At 47.3% G+C, this 16,416-nt stretch overlaps 1 protein-coding gene across 6 annotated transcripts in view; it reads left to right on the forward strand.

Annotated features, from left to right (window-relative positions):
* Positions 1-16,416, forward strand: part of NRG2 (neuregulin 2) — a 176,211-nt gene that overhangs the window by 103,064 nt on the left and 56,731 nt on the right. For all 6 annotated transcript variants that reach the window (XM_087760042.1, XM_087760045.1, XM_087760044.1 and 3 more), the window contains exon 2: positions 9,269-9,440. In XM_087760042.1, the coding sequence (XP_087616168.1) occupies positions 9,269-9,440 (172 nt within the window). The remainder of the gene's footprint in view (positions 1-9,268; positions 9,441-16,416) is intronic.

Genomic DNA, 16,416 nt, shown 5'->3' on the forward strand with positions numbered 1-16,416 from the left:
GTACCCATGGCATTGCAGCGGCTCTTGTTTTTGCAAGTTTACCTGCAATGCTCCCACCAGCCCATGATGGTGTGTCTTCTGTCCTCTTGTCATTGGGAAAGCCCAGGCAGTGAAAGCAGTCTCTGTTAAAAGAATTTCAGCTCCCCTTTAATTGAGCTTTTTTCCCCCATGTCTTAAAGAAACACTCCTGTGGTTGATAGAGCTGTAAAACACCAAATAGTTTTTTTCATCCCTTTCTAGAACCAATGATATTCTGCTAATGACCATTTTACATCAGCAAATCCTTCCCTGTAACCTGAAACATAGCCTTTAGGTTTGCCATGACCGTAAGGGGTCTATATATGGTTTCATGTACAGATTTCATAATAAACATTTAATGAAACACGTTTTTTTCCTAACTTAGATTGTTTTGACTCCTGGGGTGAGGGTTACACTTTCTTTTGATAACTGAAAGATGATGGATGCCACCCAGGTCTTTCTTTACCAGGGTACTAGGGCAAGTAATTTGTGCTTAGTGTTCAGTGGCTGAAACAAAGAATTAATGTATTTTAAAGTTTTGGATGCTCTGGGTAATTCGTTTGTTGGCTGGATCTTGACTGGCAATCCACAGAGTATGGGTGGGCCATTTTTTCTAGCTGATTGTGAAGATAGAGATAAAGCTGTATTTTATGAATTGCTATTTCCAAGGTCATCTGGAAATTGAGCAGTTCATAAAATATATCTTTGTTCAAAAATATATTTGATTATATAAAATATGATCCCAGAATCAATTGGGTACAAACAAGATGTTGCCTTTAGGGTTGAAAACACATTGTTAAAGGCATGAAGAGCAGAAATTGCCGCTGCTGTCTTTGTGTGGCTATTGTTTTTGGTTTTAATAGGAACAGAATGAATGACATTTTTCCACCAGACCACTTATGCTCAACTATACCTCCAGGACAACTTCCTGGCCAAAAATATTCAAAACAAACAAACACAATAGCAATTCTACTCCAATTACATTGTTTGCAAACCAGCTAGTGTTCATAGAGTACTGGGTTTGGCAAATCCAAGCATTTCAGCCCTGGATTTTAATATTGGGTATTTCTATGTGAATTACTTGTAGCTGTTGTGCTATTCAGGTAAGCATTTGAGTGGCCATGTGCTTGGGCACCTCCAGCATTTCTGCCCAATCTGTGATGAAAGCATACCCTAGCTGTCTTATCAATTTGGGTGAAAAGCCTGGGTATTGGGAAGACATCCTTGCCCAGTGGCCAAATGCTCATTGATTTCAGTGGAGCTGAGATTTCAGCCTAGGGCTCTGGACCAAATCATAGACCAATTTCAAAACTTTCACTTGAAGGAAGAATAACTAAATATTAAGCGTGGGAAAGAGAAAGACAGAGGAGGAGGATTTTATCAGTTGCTCTTTTACGTAAGTGGAGCCAGTATTTGTAAGAGGAGAATGAACTTGCTGGCTTTGTGGTACCTTGTCCTGTGGTTTGAGCTGCCAGATCCTCGTGTGTAGTGGATCCTATAGAGAGCAAAGCTAAATCAGCAAACATGCTTGTGACTTTCCAGTCAATTTTCTTTGGCCAATGGGAATGATCATGGAAATAATGATTGTTGTAACTCACAGTTTTAAATATATATAGTGTTGTGGATTGGCATTGTAGTAATTTCTCCTCCCTGAGATACAGGGCTACAGGAACCTAGTTAAGGGAAAAGAACGTGTATGGTAGGGATGCTATGGGACACGTAGGGAGGAATAATGCAGCTGTTCTGGCTCCAGCAAGGTTTCCAAGCTTCATTCCAACCCCAGGTCTGCTGATATCTGTCTTTTCAGCATCTTCACACTTCCAGTCATCTGGGTCCTCTCCACATTGCTGGCTGTTCTCTGTGAGTCAGCTGGGTGGATGTCCTCAGCAGACCCTCTAGGACCTGGAGGAATGGCTCCTGCATTGTCATACTTAGTGTCTCCAGCTGTCAAAGTGGGACCTCTCCCAGGAACACAAAGATATGCCCCTGACTCCTGTTGGCATACCTCTGCAGGAAGGGCACAGCAGCATGGTGCATGCAAAGCACAGAGTACATCTGCCATGTCCTTGGGTTATTAACCCTTGCTGAAGCCTATGTTTTTGCAGTTACTGCACAGATAGGTCCATGGATAGTGGAGGTGAGGTAAATGCCCCAAGTGAACCACATTGTCTAGTGCTAGCTCCCACAGTGGAGTCCGTACCATCACAGATCCAGTAAGAGAAACATGGCTATGTGGTGATTAAAAGGCCTAATAGTGGCTACAGCAGAATGCTGCCCCTTGGAAATTTAAATTTGACATTGTGGTTTAGCTGCCATGTACCCCTGTCCAGGACGCAGAGATCTGAGTGAGCTGTTGCAGTGTGCAAAGATAGTAATGTTAGCAGCTGTGAGAAAGTCTGATCATCCTTTTTGCATAAACTGTAAATATAAGTTGCCTAAAGCATAAAGCATATTACAGATACTATATTATATTTTATATTCTCAATTTGGAGCCTGCAGTTACCCACTGGTGGGCTAAAGCAGAAGTTGGGATGGGGTAATATGTCAGTTTGCCATCAAGGTTCTCTTCCACAGGCTCTGGACTGTGTGTGGTTTGTGGAAGTTGTGTCCATCCATTGAATAAAGCTGGGGTCTTTTGCTCCCTCCTATGTTTCAGATACAGCTTTAGTTAAATATAGCCCTGTTACCTTCAGGGGCATTGGAGGGTCACAGACTCAGAGGAGTTCTTGTGACCCTGCCACCAAAGAGCTGAACTCTGTTCAGAGTCCCAGCTGCAGATGCCACAGCCTGCCTAGGTACACAGCAGTGACTGCGTTTTTACCCTCTCTATAAAAACCCAGAAAAAAGGAGGACAAGCACTGAGAACGTGTAAAGTGTTAAGCAAGGATTTTTTTCAAGTGAACCCCATGTTTCCATTCCCTCTGGCTGGAGGGAGCTTTCTTCAGAGCAGGTCCCTCTTTGACATGTTGGCATTTGCAGCCAGTATTGAAACGGTCAAAGAGTCAAGGTGGGCAGGAGCTGCTGCTGCTGAGATTCAGTGTTGTCTCCTTTTCAAATAAAGGCCAAAGCAAACACAGGCCAAAGGAGCATTGCATCTGACAAAAATAGTAGAGGCAGCAAACATACCAGGAGCAGCAGGGCTGCATTAACCAAGGAGTAAGATATATTAGCCCAGTGCAGAGCATGCTGACCCACCAAAGACACATCAGGTCTCCAGATCTGCGTGGTGATGCCCTGTGCCAGGGACATGTGTCCTCACCCTGTAGCAGAGATGACAGAAATGGAAAAAATTCTGTTTGGTAAAAAAATTCTGTTTATAAACTTTGTAAAAGTTTGTGTTTGAATTTGGAGCAAGCTTTTCCCATGGAAAGATGAATTCTGGAATTTTCTGTCTGGGAGAACATTGAAACTCTCCCATCCGAGGTGCCCTACATAAAAGGGAAGGCCTGTACTCTTGTGGGTGAGACTTTGAACAGCAAAGTGGTGGGCACTCTCCAGAAGGAGCTTAGGGAATAGCAACCTTTGAGATGTGGCTTGGGTGGGTGTCATGCCTCCAGATCTTGTACTTCAATGGCAAGGAGCCTGGAAGCCTCAAGGACTCTGCCTGTAGCATCCTTTGGGTGTCCAGATTTCCCTATTGAGAACTGGGAGCGCAGACCCTTGGAGACACTGCTGGACCTGCAGCTTCTCTACACCAGTGCAGTAGCCAAGAGGCTGTAAGCCTGGCTGTCCTGGGGAAATGGCTTGGGCAGTCTGAGAAATGCAGCCCATTTCCAAGAGATCACCTGTGCAGCTTCCCTCCCCTTCTAGCAGAGGAGGGGTGTCCTGACCTGAGGATTACAGTTGGGTGGGGGAATATGCTGAAAGCCATTTCTCTGATGTAGGCATGTCAACGCATCACCTGTGAGTCTATAGGTCCTAACTCTCCTTGCATGTCCCCCTGTTCCTGTAAGAAAGCATTTTTCAGCCTCCCTTTTCCATGGCCATGGGAATTCAAGCTAAGTTGCCTTCTTCCTCAGCTTCTCAGAGAGGCACAGAAGGATCCTGTCCTCCCAGTTCTCCAGATCCACCTACCTAAACATTTTGTCACCCTCTGTGTGCCAGGCAGTGTGTGGGAGCCTCCAGTGGCTGGCACTGCATCCTCTGCAGGAGGGCAGGAAGATAAGTCACATCTACTCATAATGTCTGTTGCCCAGAGATCTCAATGTGTCTGTAGATTGTCCGCTCTGGAGGATCTCCCACAGCGAGCAAGACACAGCTCTCGAAGCAGTGTTTGTGGCTAGTGTTGCTGGCTGTTAGAGAGTTCACTGAGCACCTTTCCTAGGCTGACTTGCTCCTGCTTTATGCTGCTGAGGGGTTGTTTATGTATGATGCTTTGTGGGTGGGATGTGGTTTTGTTACTGCTCCATTGTTGTACTCTGTTTAGGCACTCTGCCCATTTATGATTAATGATGTTTTGAGCTGAGGCTCTAAGGTGCTTTCAGGCATACTCCAGGTATAAGAAGTAAAAGAGGCGTTGTTATCATCAAGGTACTTCAACGTAATATCAAATGTAATCAGAAGTGAATTAATTAAAGCAGTGTGTACATAAGAGTCCTTTTATGGTAGATGTTCAAGCAACTCATATGGCGTAATTTAGAGCTCAATTTTTTAGACTTTTGTAACCCTCTCCTCTCCATGAGAAGGTGGTAACTTGGCAGTAGACGCCAGGACTGCTGTCAGAGGGCAAACTTCTCCTGCAAAGGCCTCTTAGTGAAACATGACTCTTGAAACAGGTTAGGAAATTGCGTGCATTTGTTGATCCTGGCCCCAGCATGTTTTAGGGTTAATTCTTTTGGGTTACACAACAAGTGTAGGCTGGGATCTAATGGTTGCTTGGGTTTCATCTGACCTTGGAGTGAGCAAAAACCTGTGAAAATCTGTATTTATTGTTGGTGTCAGCTCTACCCAGATTAAAGCTTCCTTTCTGCAGCACAGCATACCCTTGACGTGGTTGTCTGTTAGAAAAAAATGGCTGGAGTGCAGCTGCCTCTTCTGTCCAACACCTCAGGCTTTGTGAGGCTGGCAGTTCTTCACCCCCACAGAGGGGGGATTTGAATTCGGATAGAGGAGGGGTTGACAGGATTGCGAGGTGACCAGAGATATGGATACTAAATGATTGCCTGAAGCTACATGTAGCCTCAGTCTGACAAGCACAGCCAAAAACCTTCCCATTTTCGTGAACCCCACGGCAGTGGTGGCTGAGCGGTGTGTGTTGCTAAACTAGCTGTGGAGGAGACCATGAGCTGGCAGACCAGAGCCATGAGATTCAGATGGTGAGGAGCTGAAAGGGCAGCTTCAGCTCAGCCTGCGCCAGGATGATGGGGTGACTTGGGTGGTCCTGGTTTGGTGTTTTGGCTCTAACAAAAGCTGTACTGGCCACATCTGAGCAGCAATAACCTGAGCAAGGAGGCTGGGAAGCCAGGAGCTGGTGGAAACATGGGGAAATCGGACCTGGACCCCACTTAGTGTACCTCTGAGACTGTTTGCCAGGGATAGTATGTTATCTTGATATGTATGAAGCTAGTGACTTCGTTTTCCCAACGTGTTTGAAAAAGTACCAAACAGGGAGGAGATTAAAATGACCCAAAATGTTCAGAGCACTAAAGAAAGGGGGCACTTTTAAAATCCTCACGTCTATTTGAACCAAGTTCATGACTTTCTGAGCTGCAGCTCTGTGGTTTGGACAGGGCAGAGATAGGAAGTGGGTCAATGTTGAAGCTGAAAATGAACCAAAATGTAAATCTTTGTCGTTGACATACTCCAGTATTAGCACTCTGTGTGCTGCTTTGGTCTCTCAAGCTACTTTAGTTTACTGCTGGAGAAGGTTGAAAGGTGATTCATTCATAGTTTACAAGTACCTAAAAAGGCAAGAGGTTTCTGGTTGCTAGATGGGATTCAAATTTACCAGAGAAAGGCAGAGAGATCTCTTGGCTGGAAGCCAAAGTTAGAGAAATTCAGGCTAGGAATAAGGGCTGCAGTTTAAACAATACAAATAAAAAACAGTGGAAGGTCTTTGGCTGGCATTAAGCAGACTCATCAGCAGTTAATGGCTCTAAATGAGGATTTCTGTGTTTTTCTAAAAGATGCAGGAATTATGAAGAGAGACTTTCCAGCCCAGAGCAGCCCTTCCAGGAGACCAAGGCTGGGTTTCCCTTTCAACCAGAGCAGCCTGTGCATGGCTCTTGATGTTGTGTCCCCAAGCTTGGGGCTGTCCATACTGTCCCCATACTGCTGTCCAAGCACAAGCCACACTTGTAGGGTAGCAGTAAGGCACACAGATGTGCTGGGCATCAGGGAGCACAGCTCTGTTTCTTTGTGCACAGTGTTTTTCCCAGACACAGCCCAAAATATTTCTGGATTGGATTCCCCTTTCAGTGGTCTGTCTGATTCAGCTGGGGAATTACAGTCTATGAAGTGTGGCTTGCGAGCTGAATGCACAGTCCCTTTCCCTCCTGTAGTAAGACAGCCAAAGACATGCAATCTAGGGAGGAAACGTTCTCCTCCCTTTTTCTGGGCAGGACTCTCTGCTGGAGGGGTGCAATGCAGGCAGAGCCCCTGCCCTGTGTGAGTGTCAGCTCCATCTCTGCCACGCTTGGCATATGTCTCTTTGGACTTGCCTATTTAGGAATATCATGTAATTTATCACTGGTGGCCAAGAGCACAAGGTGCAAGAGGTGCATAGGTTTGGGTGAGATGTGATTGACATCAGTGGGGAGGAACTGGTGAATAGAGATCTTGGAAGGTTTCTTGCTTGTCCTTTACCCTCTCCTTCAACAATATCCAGGTTTCTGGGCTTTGCTTTGCTCTTGCCAGCATTTTCTGGGGAGAGGGGCAGGGCTGACACATCTTTCTCCCAGGCCATGCTGCCTGCTTCATAATTCTGCAGACTGTAGGCCTGGAAATAATATTAAGCAGACGCACCAATGCCAAGGTCAGGACCTTCCCAGTATTTAAGGCATATGTATACTGTTGGCATGGTACAGGGTGACCTCAGTGTACAATAGGAGCCAAATGACACACACATTCAGACAGAATAAATATTTGACAGAGCCTATTTCTCTATTCCCCAAAATGACCCCTATAAAAGCAAGGTCTTGTTTACCTTCCTGGCTCGCTGTGCACAGTGTTCTGAGAAGAGACAAGCTCTCTTCTCCATTCATTGCCTTCCTGCTCTTCTGGGTGACCCATTTCCAGGCAAGCATCAGGGATATTGGCTTCACAAAACCCAGGACACCTTGGATTTTCACAGAACTCCTGAAATTTGGGGAAAGCTGAGGTCATTCTTGTTCAGCAGTGTCTCTGTCTGTGCCAAAGCACAGCGACCTGGGAAGCAGTGCAAGATGTCCGTGTGCAGCCTGCAGCTGTCCAAGCCATTTTTTGTGCTGTCCCTGCCCCATTAGCACATGTGCAGCCCTGCCCATCCTGTTGCCTGTGGCACAGGTTTCTAGGGAGCCTGCAGCAGGCTTGGGTGTGCAAAAGTAAGTCGGGAAGAGTATTTGGTAGAGTTTATTCTTTTTTCCTTGGTGTGCTAAACATGCTTCCTTTGCACTCCTCGATCTTAAGTTTTCTTCTGTGCCTTGGCACCAGCGTAGCTGTGCAGCTCGGAGTCAGTGGAAGGTCTGGCGTGCTTGGGACCAGACCTGCTGCGTTACCCATCCACACGCTGCCAGGCACCTCTCTTCTCATGGTCACAGACATTTCTGGGTTTGCCTTTCAGTCACTGTGAGCTTTGCCCAGCCAATTCATGTTACCTGAACTGTTCCATTTCTATCCATGTATGTAGCTTTTCGATTAAGGACAATTCAGTTTCTCATGCCCTTGCACATAAAACAAAGGAATATGAGAGTCCTCAGAGCTTCCTACCACAGGAACATATGCCTGATAATTGCTGTGCTTTTTATTTTGTATAAGATCACTTTCAGTGAAAACAGTCTTTAAATAAAACCAACCTATGACAACTTAGCTTGGCATGAAGAATGAGTGGAGACATACCCATCCAGTTCCTCCTCCTTTGATTGCTTTTCCATATCGCAAGATCAGAATGCACTAGGCAATTAAAAGACAGCTTGTGCATATTAGACAGAGGAAATACTTTATCTGTAACACATCTTAGACAAGTGGAAACCATTGTTACCAATATTCTTAAGGCAAAACCAGCAACTTGCTATTTTCTTTTTCAAGGTTAATGCTGAGAATGAAAAAGGGAGCTAGAAGAGTGCAGAGCTGTCAGCTGAAAGAAAAATGGCAAGCCTGCTAATCCTTTCCTGTCAGGTTTAATATAAAGCCTGGCAGAGACTGATAAGAAGTGTCTCCCTCTCTGCCTGGTGTTCCAGGTGCATGGTAAAATCATCTCTCTGAAACACCCAGGAAAGCTCACGTGCAGAGCCAGGCTTCAGACTGGAAAGGCTTCTGGCCAGCCTGACATTGCAGGTCCTGAGACTGTTTTAAATAGCTTTATTCTTTCGCTTTTCTAAGTGCAACCTGAAGACTAGCTGTCCCTCCCCTTCTCATCCTTTATACGTGCAGGTTTTCATTGCAGCCCCCCTCAGTAGCTATTGCTCTGCTGCTGACACTTGTGCTGAATGACTGTTCATCTTAGCAGCAGGCACAGAGCATTTGTGGCACACACTGCTGGGGGATGGAGGACTGCTCCCTGTGAACTGCGTCTGCTCCTTCTGCAGCAAAACACTCTGGCTGTGGTTGGTGGGGCTGTGGAATTGGCAGCATGCCCATCAGCAGTGGCAGAGGTCATGTAGGTGTTGGTAATCATCAGCAGCAATGACATGATGCAGGGAAAAATAGTCTCCAAAGAGCCTGAGTTCCTGCATCCCTGGCTCTGGCCTCACGGGAGAGCCTGGAGAGCAGAGCAAACCCCTGCACTAGGAGGAGACATGCGGGTCCCACCTGCCTGAGTAAGGACAGCTGTGGAGCAGTCGAGTCTGGCCACGTGGAGCAGAGAAAAGAGCGAGCCAGACCTGGGGGATCCCTCTGTTCCCCATGTGGATGTTTCTGACTCTGTGCTCCTTCCCTGCCTGTGTCCTGGTAAAAGCTGGGGAGCCAAGCTGGTGTGAAGCCCCTTTCCAGCCATCCCACGGCAGCGGGGGCAGCAAGCACTTTTGCCAGGGGAGGGGGCTCGGTGGGCTCACATCACTCATGTGCAGCCTCTGAAAGAGGCAGGTTTCACATTGTCTGGTTTCTCTTTTTGTAGCTGTCCCTCCCAAACTGAAGAAACTGAAAAGCCCAAACGTTCATGTCGGTGAAAAGATTTCACTGAAATGTGAGGCAACTGCTGGAAACCCTCAACCGTCCTACAAATGGTTTAAAGATGGCAAAGAGCTGAAGAAGAGCAAGGACATCCGGATCAAGTATGGGAATGGGAAGTAAGTATGCTACGGGCTGCTCTGCCCCTGCTCACTAATGCTGAGTGTCTGGGTCCGGGGGACTATCTGGCTAGAAGTGGTGCTGTGCTCTCCATGTCACTGCTGAGTGATACTGAGATGCTTTCTCGGAGCCACAGAACTATGCACAGCCCATTTACCATGCCTGGGAGAGTGAGCAAGATTCCCAGTTTCCTCAAAGAATAGCAGAGAGAGAGGAGCAAGGTGCGCACGAGATAGATGCTGGGTTTGTAGATGGGGCTCTCCTTGGGTAACTGTCCTTGGATATCTGAGATGGGTGTCCAGTGACCTGGGAAGATAACTGCCTGCTAGCTGTAGACTGGTTGTAGGCAGCTCAGGTTACCTGGGGTGAATCCTGCTTTATGATTAGGGGTTTGAATGCAGAACCTACCCAAACTCAGCAGTTGCCCCAGCAGCCAAGAGCGGGCCTGCATAAATGTTGGAGGAATTGCTCTGTTCTCTCCTGAATTTAGGTGGACTTGAAAGTATCTAAGGCAACTGCAAGGATGCAAGAGCACATCATGGCACTGTCTGATTATGGCCCGTAGTCACCTGCCGAGGCCTTGTCTCACACAAGACCTTGCATTGCTCCACCCAGGGCAAGCTCCATCATGGCTGCCCCAAACTCCCCACGCAGCAAAGCTCTTGGGCAGCTGCTCTCAGTGAATGTCATCCTAGGGACCGCCTCATTCAGGCAGTGCAAAAACACCGGGAGAAATAGGCCCCAGTGACTAAGCTAAGGGGTTCTCACTGGGAATTGATATAAATGGATCCATGTTGATATTTTTCAAGGCCAAATATGATGTATCGTAAAATTATTCCATAAACGTGACTATGCTTACATTCATATACCCTGACCTAGCCAGCAACAGTGTCAGCTTGCAACTGCCTGACCCCCTTGGAAAACTTGAAACTAATTCTTTGCTAACATATGTTATGTCTGAGTGTGTGAAAAATAGTCCATCTCTTCTCTTTATAGACTTGATAGGGTATTAATTTTTAAAATTACAAGCCACTAAAAATCAGTTAAAAAAATCAGTTAGTGCTCGATTGGGTCATTGTCAATTGCTCTAATTTAATTTCAGTCCTGTTGGTTTTGATTTCAAAGTCACATCCAAGATGGTTGACCTCCTTTGTAGTAACTGTAGGATTCATGGCTGTTTTGCAGAGAGGTGGTCAGTGGAAGGCTTAGGCTAGAAACACCAGTGGATCCAGGATAACTGGCTCGTGTGTAGTGGATGCCATCTGCTCAGGAAGGGCTGTCTGGTCTTGCAGGCAGCAGAGGTAGGGCAGAACTGTGCCTGCCTCTTTGCTCTGTTGCCCTCAGTATTTCTGTGGCCCTTGTCAGCCTCATGGCCTCAGTTGTTTACCAATGGGTACTGGAGCTGGGATGCCCTGGAGGAATGTCTGCACCACCCGCTTCAGCCAGGCATGGGAAGTTTGCCTGTCCACCCCATGTGGACACTGCATCCCTGTGGTCAGGCAGTTTGTGGGACCCTGAGCTCACTGGTGCTGTGGTCTTGCAGGGATGTTGGGGAGCTATTTCCCTTAAAGCTAGAGAGCAGTCAGCCCCAGACCAAACACCCAGCAAAACTCTCTGGGGAGGGATCCTGGCAATGGCAAGAAGCACCTCTTGCAGCATTTGCCTGCTGTGGTCCCACAGATCACAGTCCTTCCTTGCTTCCTGGCACCCGGTATCCAGCATGAAGCTTGTGACAGGATGGCATCCCACCCACAGCAGTGCAGGGGGTGCATGCACTCCCTGGGTCAGGGACATAAGCATATGGAAGAAGGTTGATCCTCTTTCCTCAGGACACTCCTGTCAAGTCATAATTTTGCATTTACCAGTTTCCATGGCAACACATTGGCTCACAGCCTGCCAGGGACAGGCCAAAGGCATGTGCGTGCTAGAAGTGCTTCCTGCTGGCAAAATAAGCCCAAGGATAAACATTTTAAAGCAAGCTCCTGCCTCCTCCAGTGTCTGAGGCTCCCTCAGCAGCAAAGGTGTGACCCCAAAGTGTCTCCCGCTGATCTGTCCCCAGAATCGCTTCCCATCCCTGCTTCTGCTCCTTGCTGCCATTAAAACATGCCATTAAGTGGTTGCCTGTCTAGCGCTGGGGCCTGGCTACAGAGACTAGACTCAAGCAGTTATCGAGCTGGGACAGCTCTGAGTCAATAACCCCTTGTTGACCATTTGCCCCTTGTTGAGCAGTCCGCAGTGCAGGAACACTTCTCTAAGCAGATCTGGATGGGTCTGTGCACACTCAGTCTGGCATCCTCAGCTTTCAGGCTCTCCTCTCCACTAGGTTTGCTAGGTCTCAGTGCTTGAAAACATCTCGAGGGCAGAGTGCTCACTGGCATTGGACCTGCCTCCTTCTGGTCTTGACTGCATGCAATAAACATTAAAAATTGCTCTGTGCATGCAGGCTGAGGATTGAGGGAGCCCTTGTGTCTTTGCATATCTCCATTAAGTAGCTAGTGGGGCTGAGTTTAGTATAGGGACCCAAAACTGGACATGGGATATGGGTGTACATCATTACTTGCAGTATGTTAGGAGGGGACTCCAGGGAAGGGTAAGTATCCTAAACTGTAAAGCTCAGAAACGAAGTCTTACTCTATGATGATTAATTCAGGAATAATGGGTTTTATACATCTGGCTCCACTTAGAGATAACACTGATGTCCAGATAATTCTCTGCTCTTTCTTTCAGTTCAGAGTAGAGTGGGGTTTCCAGAGGGCTAGAAATAGAGCACTGGGGAGGGACTTTCATAGAGAAAGTACACAAGGCAAAAAGCTTCACGGACTATGCAGCACCTGGCCAAGTGCACAGGATCATTTCTTTAAAAGTGTGATCCAAAGACCTAATAGAGTTGTCTGCTGAAGCCAGGCAAAATGAACCCTGCCAGGATGTGGAGGTGTTGTCCATAGTGTTTCCCTTGGCCCTGTGAGTCCCTGACAGAGCTGGGCACAGCTCCGCGTCGGACTCTTTGTCTGCAACTCCGGGGTCCTTAGACAACATGCAGAGGATTAGGATGGGAGACAAGAAGACCACGGTTGCTCTCTGTGACTCATTACTGCTCTGTGCCTGGCTTTCCTCCCTGTGTGTTTAAAGAGCCTTGAGATCTCTAACTAGAAAGCATGACTGAAGTCCTTTTTTTTTGTGATCAAGTTTTCATTTGGTCCCACTGGCCTTCCTAGAGTAGGAAATCTCTTTGAAAATAAGGGAAGTATACATTGTAAGGAGGAGAGGAGCAGTTAACTGCATGTGAGCTCTTCAGCTTTTCCATCAATCATCTTTCTTCTTGTTTTTTTAAACTTACCGGCAAAACTTCTGGTGCCATCAGGCAAAGGAATTGGTTATTTTCAATGGGTATTTGCTGGAGGGAGAGGAACAATTCTGATTCCTCCTTTCTGAACTGCACGTTCTATCTGTAATTAGTAACAGGCTGGGGCAAGCCTGGCTTGCACAAAGAGGAAACTTCTCTTTAAGGTGGAAGAAATTATTGGCTGTAACTTTATCTCCGGTTCAATTTAAATAAAACACAGTTGATGGGGAACATAGAGAAATTACCCAGAAAGAATTGCATGCAGTAGTGGAAGTACAGCATAGTCAGTGGCTCTCCCTCTGAGCTGCCAAAGTGATACCATTTTCTGCTGAGTGTATCCGAGATCTGATTGAGGCCACTGGCTCCCAAGAAGTTAAGGTTGGGTTTTGACTCTCTGACTGTCCTGGCAAATGGTCAAATGCCAATTGTGGAGAAAGCCAAGGGAGTTTCTGTTTGTGGAGGTGTAGAGAATGTACCCCACTTCAGGCTGTGCTCAGGGCTCAGCTCTGAGGCATGTAGATCTTCAGCTGGAGTCAGAGGGGGTCCAGGAGCCTGGTAGTCTCCTAGCTGTGGCTGTCCTTACAGCCTCTTCTCTTTGTGTGCTCTTTTAGCAAGGGAGATTGCTGGGGTGATGAAGTAGGCATATCATTAGATTGGAGAGGGTTAGCAGTTCAGTTTGGGAGAGGCTGACCATACAACATCCCTTGGGAGTAGCGTCCTACTTTCAGTATCACCAGGAATCCCTATTGTTAGCCTGTAAGTGGAGCCAAGGGATACCCTCCTCTCCTGTTTCTGTACAGTAGTCCTTCAGGCGATGCTAGTTAGGGCAGATTCATTGCTGGGGTCTTCCTTGTAGAGCTCCCTGCTGTAGATTATTCCCCACCCACAATGAATGGGGCTGTGGTCTTCCCTGTACAGCTCACTGCTCTGGAATGAAGGCAAAAAAAAAAAAAAAAAATGCCAAAGCAGCAGGGGAAGAGAGTGCCAATAAAGATAAATGATTTCCTAATTAAGCCTGGAGACAAGGAGGGGCAAAGAGAACTGTTGAAGCCTTGTGGGAGCCAGAGTGAACCCAAGCAGGCTATACCACCACTCTGGCAGGGGTCTTCAGGCTGACATTTTTAAACAAAGGAAAAAGCTCATTTGACAATGGATCTTGCAAGAGCAATTCCAGATGCCTTGAAGCTAAGACTCTTCTCAAACACCGGTGTTGTTATAATCACCAGGGGAGCTTCTGCTTTGCTAACTCTCACGATGTCATTATAAGTCTCTGATATTTGGGATTTGGTTTTAGCTGCTGAAGGCACTTTATTGGAGGGGGGTGTGAAGGAGAGCATCTCCTTTGTTTGTCTGTTTGTTGTTTTAAAGGACATGATGGACATCATCTTGGCCAATGCACCTGGGCCTGAACCAGGGAATCTGAGAACTGAAAGGAGAAGCAGTTGGGTCTTGAGCTAGAACAATCCACAAACTTTTCAAGTTGGGCCTCCTAAGAGATTCAGGGAATGGGCATTTAATCAAACTTGACTGAGTTATAGTGGCTAACAAGTTACAGTCAGATGCGGGGCTGCTTCAACTGATGGTGTATGCAAACTTAGATGTGGAAGGAGCTTTATAAGTCTGAAATTTTGTGTGTTTTTTCCAGGATGTTGGCTGTTATAAAAAATAAAAATCTCTTCCTACAGACCTTAGCCCACTGGTCCATCTGACCATGCCATCCCTTTCCCATGACCTCTGTTCCCACAAATGCTTTTTCCTAATCTGCAGTCTGGTTCTGCTCATCTCCATTCCTGTGCTCTGCACAGGGCTCCCCCCAAGACAGCTACTTTTAGTATGGCACCTCCCTCTCCTCCTCACCTGATTCTTTAAAACTAATTGGCTTTACTTTAAAGGCCCTCTCAGGCCTTCCTCTCCCTCTTCTGGGAATCCCTGAAGTTTTGGTCCTGCTTCTGATTTGCCCAGCATATCAGACTCCATCTGATATGTGATACGCTTCCAAGCAAGGACCTCTGTGCCTTCTCCTCATCAGCACTGACCCTCTCTTCCCCTCCCCACTACAGAACGAGCTTGTGGTTCGCTTGCTGAGATAGTGAGACCGCTGCACACTGTCCTGGCTGCACACCTACCAGAGGTGTCTCGTCTCTGTATAGAGGTCATATGTTCTTTGGGACAGGGAGGTATCTGTTCCACATTTTGTGCTGGGAGGTCCCTGGCTCCTGGGAGGCTGATGGCATGCTCCTGTGAGATATCACAGTAAGCAGGGAAAGATCCTGCTCTGAGCTGGCCTCAGAGTACTGCTCCAGGATCTACATTTTCTCAGAGAAATTAAAATCCTGGCATTGGGGTTGGAGGAAACATTCATGGGATGGATCCATTGCCTTGAATTCCAGGACAAGTAATACAAGGGACCCCGCACTGACATCAGGTCTGTGCATCAGTCTTAACCCAAAACTCAGCTTTTACGTATTTATTGATTTCACACCCTGGCAGCTGCCACAGACTTGCCTGTCACAAAGAGCAGCAGCACACAGGGGTTTGCCTCTCAACAGAGTGGCCACAAAGTCCACTCCAGGGACTGGTGTCTGGTTGCATTGAGCTGCCTCTGTTGCCCTACACCTCTTCCCATTGCGGGAACATCTGTGGCAATTCAGTGATGCAGCCCCAGGCTGAATTTGAGGATGGAGGGGGGTTGCACAAGTGACCCTGCTCTTTGGAGCATACTTATCGATCTTTTCCCCTTTTGTTGACGCTGCATGAACCAGAAGGGATTCCAGCTCTCACTCTGAGACCAGTGTCAGTGTCAGCTCTGCAGAGTGAGGACTGGTCAAGTCTTCTTTTTAAAATCAGCCTGTCCCAAGCCTGGGCACAGAGAGACAAGAGCACTGCTGAGCAGAGAAGGGGCAAATCTGCTTTTCAGGTTAGAACAGCACTTTAATGTCGGGGGACAGGGGTAGGAGAGAGGAGGCAGAGGGGGTCAGGGGTTGGTTGGTCCTGTCCTGGGCACCTGCAAGGACATTAGCTGTCTCCCATGCCTGCTTCTCCCACAGTTCCAGCAGGTCAAACACTGAGCGGGGCAGATGGTGTGAGGGGAGGAGGACTTCACCCACTGCAGAAGGGATGATGGCTGAGCTGAAAAGTCCAAACCTTCCTGTCCTTACCCCTCTTATTTGATTGCTTTGCTTGAGGGCATTTTTTTCTCCCCTTTCCCATTTGCTGTTTCTGTAGCTAATCCCGAGCTAGCCAGATCATGCCCTAGAGTGCATAGCAGCCAGCATAGGGCCACTTGTTTTTCTCAAGCACTTCAAGGCACAGCCGGCTTGCCCAGCTCTGTTGTGCTGCTCTGTAACTGAAGGGCAGGGAAGAGATTGGGGTGGTTTCCATCTGTCTGTGCAGGGAAGAGGATGTTCCTGGCTGCCACTTCTGCTCTGCTGGACAGAGGTGCTTTGCCATGGCCATCCCTATGCTGATTTGCATTGCAGTGATCGCTTCTACCTGATTTTATCCCGCTGTGTGCTGGGGAAGATGAAAGTGTTCCCCGAGGCCAGGGTACTGATAGTCCCTGCTCCGGCCAGTGGGTCTGCCTGATGTTGACAGTTTCTGGAAAACACTTCTTGACTGTAAGCTGAAGAACT

This window comes from Nipponia nippon, unplaced genomic scaffold (assembly GCF_047370975.1).
Source record: "Nipponia nippon isolate SJK-2023a ecotype South Korea unplaced genomic scaffold, ASM4737097v1 scaffold_21, whole genome shotgun sequence".
In the NCBI taxonomy this organism is placed as follows: Eukaryota; Metazoa; Chordata; class Aves; order Pelecaniformes; family Threskiornithidae; genus Nipponia; species Nipponia nippon.